This window comes from Glycine soja, chromosome 5 (assembly GCF_004193775.1).
Source record: "Glycine soja cultivar W05 chromosome 5, ASM419377v2, whole genome shotgun sequence".
Lineage (NCBI taxonomy): Eukaryota > Viridiplantae > Streptophyta > Magnoliopsida > Fabales > Fabaceae > Glycine > Glycine soja.
In genome coordinates, this window is record NC_041006.1 from 4,381,892 (window position 1) to 4,390,600 (window position 8,709).

At 32.9% G+C, this 8,709-nt stretch overlaps 1 protein-coding gene across 1 annotated transcript; it reads right to left on the minus strand.

Moving 5' to 3' along the window:
• Positions 1-309: 309 nt before the first annotated feature.
• Positions 310-2,158, minus strand: LOC114412075 (protein DETOXIFICATION 49-like). The gene has a single exon (XM_028375850.1). The coding sequence runs from the start codon at positions 2,089-2,091 to the stop codon at positions 496-498; it is 1,596 nt and encodes a 531-aa protein (XP_028231651.1). The 5' UTR covers positions 2,092-2,158; the 3' UTR covers positions 310-495.
• Between the last annotated feature and the right edge of the window lie 6,551 nt (positions 2,159-8,709).

Below are 8,709 nucleotides of genomic sequence, written 5' to 3' on the forward strand. Positions count from 1 at the left end.
ACTCTTAATATAAATGGCGTCTATTGTTGCTTGAACTAATGCAAAACGTGCTCATGACGTGGAGCTGGTGTGGCGTTTACAATTGATCAGAAAAGAAAGTAGCTAGTACATGCATGCAAGATCAGCTTAATCATAGACGACAAAATTAAGTACTAACATCCCACCACAAAAAGCAGTAACTTTGATCATTTTCTATTTTCCCCTTCTTCAAAAAACTAGTATAAACTAAACCAAAATATGTGAATCGAAACAATTAACAAAAAATAGGAATCATGCATTTAAATTTAATTTAATTTAATTTAACTCATATCTCTAGGTTTGTTTTCACCTTACAATCTCTAATAATAACTACCATTCTCCTGTCCTCAGTTTTGTTTTTTGTGAACAAAAAATAATAATCCACTGTATAGAAGAATAACTAAATTAATCTTCTGACCAATCTTCAATTGTAATAAATCCTTGCGGAGACTATGTATTGTTGTGACTTGTGACAAATTAAACAGAACCTTCTTTGGTGGCACAAGATCCCAAAAACCCTTCCTCCTCCTGTTCTTCTTCTTCCATTAGATTTTTCTCCTCACCAGAATCAGAGTCTGTGAGCTCCTTAGCTCTTAGCGCTTGACCCTCCCAATTGGTCCTTGCCAACACGAACATCATCGTCATCATACACGACCCTTGCGCCGCCAACATCCCCAGCCACAACCCTTTGAAGTCAAACCCTGCAAAGAAGCCCAACCACACCGCAACGGGCATTCCAACGAGGTAGAAGCAACCCAAGTTTATGTTGGCCCCCAATTTGGGCCTCGCTGTCCCTCTCAAGACGCCGCACACCGTCGTCTGGGGACAGTTCCCGAGCTCGCAAAGCCCAATAATCGGCAACACCGCTGACGTCAAAGCAATGATTTGTCCATCGAGTGTGAACATGGAAGCCCAAACATTCCTCACTGAAACTGCGAACGCCAAAGCAGAAAGCCCGAACACAAAACTGAAACATAGGCCCACCATCGCCGCGAGTTTCGCCCTCCGAGGATTCCCGGCTCCCAACTCGTTCCCCACGCGCGTGGACACTCCGAAGCTCAAAGAAGACGGAAAAATGTATATCAAGGCCGTTGTTTGAATCAGAACCCCCATGGAGGCCACACTTGCGTGAGGGTTAACTAACAACCCGCAGAGCAAAATCATAATTTCGTACCACCACCATTCCAGACAAACGGAAACGCAACTCGGAATCGCGAGATTCATTAGCGTTTTCCATGAATTCCACCCCTGGAAGCACTCGCGCGAAATACCCGGCCACGTTTTCTTGTGCGTGCCGGAGACAACTACGTAAACAATCAACAACCAGACGAGGTTGAGGTTTGTGACGACGGCGCTTAACGCGACGCCTTTGATTCCGAGCTTGAGGATTGAGACGAAGAGGTAGTTGATGGGCACGTGGAGGAGAATCGAAACGGCGGCGCAGCATGTGAGAGGGAGCGTTATTGACTGGCTCCGAAGGTAGATTCTCAAAGGGTGTAACAGCGATTGTAGTACAAGATCAGGGAGAGAGTAGAGTATGTAGAGTTCTGCCTCGTTGGCTATGTCTTCTTCTTGGCCGCAAAGGAGTAATATTTTCCTCATGTTGAGCCAGAAGAATAATGAGATGAGGCATGAGGTTACGAGAAGAAGGAGAACGGTTCTCTGCATGGTGAGGCCGAGAAGTTTGAATCTTCTGGCACCGAAGGCTTGGCCGCAGATGGGTTCCATGCCCATGGCGAGGCCAGAGAGAACAGAGTAGCCGGTGATGTTGGCGAAGCCGATGGCTAAGGAGCCACCTGCGAGGGCGAGTTCTCCGAGGTGGCCGAGGAAGAGCATGGAGATCATGGACCGGGAATAGAGTAATAAACCAGTGAGGACCATGGAGAAGGAGATGTTGGCTATGCACTTGGCTTCGTTCAGGGAAAGGGACAAATGAGTGGTGTTATTATTATTATTATGGTGATTTTGCATTTGTTGTTGTTGTTGACATGTTGGGGATTTGGGGATCAAGGTGGCTAACATGTTGGGCTCATCTTGTACTTTGGGATTTGAGGTTGGTGATAACTGGCGCATTTTTTTTGACAGTTTCTCACAAGAAACAAGAGAATGAAAGAGAGAGAGAGAGAGAGGAATTAACGAATTAGAGTGTTGTGTGTGTGTGTCGAATTGTTGCACTTTGCAAGGGTTTATAAGGGGAGGGTTTGCGCTAGTAAATTTGGAATGTTCGAACCTAATTTGGAGTATTGCACACGTAGGTAGGGTCGACACAGCACTAATGCTATTGCTAGATACAGCCACCATTTACCAGCTCAAACGCTTGGAAATACTTTTTTTTTTAAAAAAAAAAAAAATTTCAATTTCAAGCCTCTTTTGATGACCGACCAATAACATATACCATAGTAATTCACTATTTGGCCTGCTAACACAGAATGGGGTTAGAGAGACAGAGAGGTGGTGGCGGAGGCATAAGCGCACTGAACTTGCACGAAATGGAAACTAGTACTATAAAACAGTGAATGAATCAATTCTGCCAAAAATGGGTCAGACGTGTACAAATGAGAAAAATGATTTAAACGGTGAATGGATTTTCTCGTTTCTATCTTTTAATATTAATAATTAATATTAATTAACTGTTACATTGAATTCATGAAGGTTACTGGGCAATATATAGTAGGAGGAATGTTTTCAGATAGGAGTACATGAATCAAAACAGGAAAATACATAAGTTTCTACTTGTACCTATACATTATTTTTTAAAATTAAAGTTCTGGGATTTTATGTATAATATTCATGTGAAATCAATGCCATGCCGGCATTTATTAATAGGAATTAAAATCCACCTGGGCTAAATCCCAGCCGTATAAATTGGAATTCATAATACACTTGCCATTTTACCCCAAACGTGGCATCGCTATAAATTTTACCAAAAAAAGCATATTTTGATTATGAAGATTTTGGAATCTGATACTTTGGCTTTATTCCGTTTATGGTAATGGAGACATTTGTTTGAGTGTTTGCATCTATCCCATTTCTTTCTCACTTGTAGTTCTACGCGTCTTACAATTCAGCACTAAAACTCAGTCCAAGTTGGGTTTCACATTGGTGAATTGTGGAGAAACATTCATTGACACTATATAGAAGTGTGGTAACTAAGTGCATGTTTGAGGCACCGTTTGAACTCATTAAAAAATACATTTCTCTACAAGTATGTTTAGCATGCACCCTCCAATAAATTTATAACCAGCTATAATCCAATATCCAAACATAGCTGGCGGAGTCTATAAATTCTGATGTTCACAACATTTATATTCAAAGAATCAAAGAGTAATTTAATGGTTTGTAAAATTGTTGTTCAAAGTTTAATTTAATATAGTTTGTTATTTTTTATTATTAATTACAATACTTTGAATGAAGGTTTTAAAATAAAATATTTCTAATGTTTTATTCTCAATACACTGTATAAAATAGGAAATTTATATCTTTTAACATAATTAAGCTCAAATAAAATTTAAAAAACCTTTTCAACAATAGAAACAATTTGTAAATAATATTTACAAGTAATGGATGTATTTGAAAAGAAATATAATCTTTTAAATAATTTAATACTTTTAGTGTAATTTTGGTACAGGAAAAAATTTTAGTTTCCTAGGAATTTTAGATTGGAAATCTTTTTTATTTTTATTTTTTATGTTTGGCATGTTTATCCTAAAAAATAATATTTCTGGGAAAGAAGGTTTTCAGGAATTTTTTTTAGCTAGTATAATTATTTTTTCTTCTTGCAACATCTATATTTTTGAAATACAAATTAAAATCGATAATATTATAATAAATTAATACACACTTGATTTTAAAATCTGTTTTTAGTGCTGAATTGAACATGTTTTCAACATAATTGAAATATTTTCCAATTCATTTTCATTTAAAGTTTAAAATTTTTGGGATTCAAATAATTAACAAAAAATATGATTTCATATTCTAAAAATTGTTCAAATTGATTTTCAATACAAGAAGTAAATTGAGTTCATATTCTAAAAGTCCTTTAACTATTTGATAATCTTTAAATAGGTCACTGAATTATTTATTTTTTAAAATTAAATTTCTGAATTTGTATTTTTTATTTTGAATAAAAAATGTAAACATATCCAATTTTTGGTGTATTCAAGTGAGAAAAAAGAGAGAGAAAAAGTAATGATGGATATACTCTATCAATACCTTTCATATATTTTTCTCTCTTTTTTAATTAGTGAATATTAATTATTAATTATTGTTAAAATAATTAGTGGAGAATTTAAATCTACAACCTCACTCTATTCTCCCTTCAACCTTCATTTCTACTATCAAACCAATCTTATAATTTTTTCTACTATCAAACCAATCTTATAATTTTTTATTATCAAATAGTCATATCAAATATATAAATTAGTTATCTCCCCTTTCTTTCTATCTCAAACACTCAATAAGTGTCCAACAATCATTATTCATCATAATTGGGTTAAAATGATGGCAAAGAAATTAACTATATGTTAAAAAAAGTCGATTTTGAATTCCTGAAGCTCTTTAGGGCATCAACAATATCACCTAAATCATTTCCAGTCCCTTATGTTCTTCAAATATAAACTATTCTCCATCATTCTCTACTCCTCCATCTTACTCGAATTCCTCTTCTCCTACCCTCTATTTACCGGCCGCCACACATACTTATTATTATTAGTATCATTTTCGCTTGGTTATCCAACCCTCCACTACCATCAACAGCAGGAAGGAACGCCCTATTATCCTCCATCATCATCCTCATATGTATGTTCCACAAAGACTCATCTTAACTTCAATGCCTTCATCACTTTCTCCCTCCTCACCCTGTTTCCGGTTCATCTCAATATCTCATGCAGTCATGCTACAAGAAGAACAGAACGTTGCAGTGTTGGACCATTTTTGTTGTTGTTTGTTGTTTTCTCATGCAGTCATGCTACTGAATTCAAAGATTCAAACATTGGCTCCTTAAGAAAGATAATAAAAATGATAATTTGCAAAATGCAAATATGAGGTGACCAAACAAAATTATACCGTGGTTAGCTCTTAGTTGAGTTACTTAACTGATTTTGAACTTTAACTAAGAAATGGACATTAATCGATGATTAGCCAGCAACATTTTATTGACATTAGATTCCTAACAAATTTTCTCTTATCTACAACGGAAAGAGTATGACAGAGAAGCAATAATCTCTTAACATTTTGTCATGGTGATATAGCACAGTGATGGCGGTGGTTGACAACGGCACAATAAAATGTTGAGATATAGCGCAACAATAGCTGCAGCATTGTAACAACGGTGGGGGAAAGCTGCAGGTCTGTTCTTGGAGAGATATAGCGAAACAATAACGAATGGGACTCTTCGCATGTGATAGAGCGATGCAATGGGCTAGGCGACAACAGTGGCGAACAATAGCAGGTCTGTTTGTGTGAGACACTGGAAAGATGGAATAGCACTTGATAACTAAAATGTTAAGGCTCTTAACCACTAGAGTCACATGCATACATTTAAATGGTTAATCTCAGCTATTAATCTTAAAATAAAACAAATGATTCAAATTAAGAGTAATTCTTTAAAGTTGTTCTTGGAGTAATTGGATTCTCTCTCATATTTAAATTGAATTATTTTTGTTTTTAGAGAATTTAGGATGAAATTTCTGTCAAAGTAATTGGTAGAAGGAAAGAATGATAACCAAAGACATAAATTACTTACTTCAAGAGATAAAATAATTTTTTCTAAACCTTCATGATATAAATTTTTGAGAATGTGTTTTCTATATATATATATATATATATATATATATATTATCTAAAAGATTTTATCATTGAATTAATAAATATATAATTTAACCTTTAGGATCATGATCAATTTGTAAGTATGTCTATATATTATGTTCTAGTCTTAAATATTATATGTCTTAGTTATTATATTATGATTATAATTATTGTTATATATATGGTTTCATATTATTAATTGATTCTATTATTATTGTGATGTGATTTTGAGAATTATTATTGGATACATGAAATTAGAAAATTTGTTGATAGTTTTTTATATAATGATATTCTTATAATTTTATGAGTTGATCATCACCTTTTATTATGAGATTATAATGTTAGATATTTTCATGTGAGATGAGAATGATATGTATTTATAGATACCCCATCTAGGAAGTGGAAGACATCTGGATATCTTTATATATGATGGGGAAGAGATTTTGGATACCTTTATCTTTGATGAGAAAAATAATGTGACGTCATTGCATGAAATATAAGTTTATAGATCATTTGAAAAAACTGAGATTTAAATTGGTTCCAGGAACTAAAGAATTAAGTCTTGTGATACTAGGAATCACTAAGTTGGGTTTGTTATATTTATTTGGATGCGTTGAGGTATAATCATTTATTTAAGTCTTTTATTTATTTAAAACTTCATGAATTGTTATTGTTTAATATAAATTTTATTGGTGTGTGTTGATGGATTGACAAGTGTACCAATTCGTCCCAAGTAGCAAAGTTAAAACGAAAGTTCGAGTGTCGAATTCACAGAGACCTTTGTTTATACTTTGATAGATGAATATTTTATTAATAAAAGATGTTAAATAAAATTTATTTAAAAAGATTATGAGAAAAACAGTAATTTAAATTGACAGAAAATAAAATCAAACAAGAAGAGAAATTACATCAAGAATAGTTGATTGCCAAGTTCCCAACAAAGAGGGTTTAGCCTCTCATTGTCATAGAGGTTTTACAATTGCAAGAGGAGAATATTTAGTAAAGGAGGAAAAAATAAGAAATGGAATGGAGGGAAGGAATGACTCGCAATGTTTGCTTCTCCTTCTATTAGTCTTTATCTTCTATAAGAAATTGTATTCTTTTGAAATTTCTATGTGTCTTTTCCTTCTTCTCTCTTTTTCTTTTATAAGTGCAGATTAGCGGATTTCTTGCATTAAGTCCACCTTTACTTTTCTTAATTATTATGTTTTCCTTAATTATTCTTGCTTCCTTAATTAACATGTTTTCCTTTATTAACATTATTTTTCTTAATTAGCCTTCTTTCCTCAATTAGCCCTGTTTTTCTCAATTAGTCATGCTTTTCTCAATTAGCTTTATTTTTCTTAATTAGCTCGTTTTCCTTAATTATTCCTACTTTCTTGGGCTTTTTTTTACTCGCTAAGCATCATAACTTCATCACTTTTAATATTCTTTACACAAAAATTTAATAATGTTAATTTAACAATTATTTGCTCAAAAAGAAAAAATTAGAAAAGAGGAATTACAAATTCCTATATAATTTAATCCTTAAATATACTCATAATCGACAATTATCAATATGTAAATACATACATATATAATCTTATTTTAAATTTAATGTGGATATCATAATTGATTTTTCAAATTATCGCATCGATTGAGAATAACATTATTTACGAACTAATGTTAGTTGTTTTATTCACTGAGATTGTCATCTCATTATAAATGTTGTTTTTAGAGTACATGAAATAAATTGTTAAATTTAAGGAGACTTAAGACATAATTTACTTAATTATATTTATTTTGGCTGGATTAATAATTTAGAACAAGATATTAGATGTGATAACTTTTGTTATATTTTAGTGTTTATTTAGTTTAAACTTATTTATTTCACTTTATTTATTATACATAAGATATTTTGAGAGTAATAGAATTTTGAAATTTTATATTTTTTATTGAGATATTATTTTAATGAATCACGTTACAAGTATTCCTTTAATTTTGGTTTGATATATTCTGTTAAATTTTTGCTTATGCTAGAGCACCAGTAACTGATGCGATACTTGATTTAACCATTTTGGGTGTTAACTGTCCTTAATTTAGGTTCTAATAAAACATTATTCCTTGAAGGGAATTCAATTTTACAATCCAGTAATATGCAACATCCTCTTAGTGTTCGCGTTATTTTGCATCAATTTTTTGACGCTTAGTAGATATACATGGCATGAAATGAAAGCATGGCCAATGCTCCATGATTGTTTGCTGGCTCCCATTCCATGAGAATTAGGAAGACTTTTATGGCTGACCCAACTATCAAATCAAACTTTACTTTTAGTTTAACGCGTGATGCTTTGAAAAATTAAGAGTTAACAAAGTGTAAAGTCTTTCAAACCTAGACTTAGGCCTTTAATTTTATAGCTCCACTATTTGTGGACGTGACCAATATGACACACATTAGCAGCTCTTACTAGGTCAAAACATCCGGTTTTATTTTTTATTTTTTTACATATATAGAAGTATAATCGTGTTCAAGAGAATGTGTGCACTTGCGTCCAATCTATCTAATGCTCCACAATGCTATGACCCTTCATAAAGTATCAGTCTGTACAGGAATACAATTTGTAGAAAATCCTTTGTAACTGTTTTTTTTTTAACTCAGAAAAAAATATTATATATAAAAAAGGTACCAGTAGTATCGAATTACAGAAAAAGTAGCAAGATCGGGTTACTAAGTATTTACACAGCATATAAATACTCTACTCAACCTTTTTCTTCTCTTTTGGTTTTACGAAGGTCTAATTGGAAATGGGAAAGGAAAATGTGGAAGATATAGGTTAGGCTCCACAATATTATACTCCTTCACGTCCATTTGATTGGTATATAATTTTATAGAGATTTTTTTGCCTA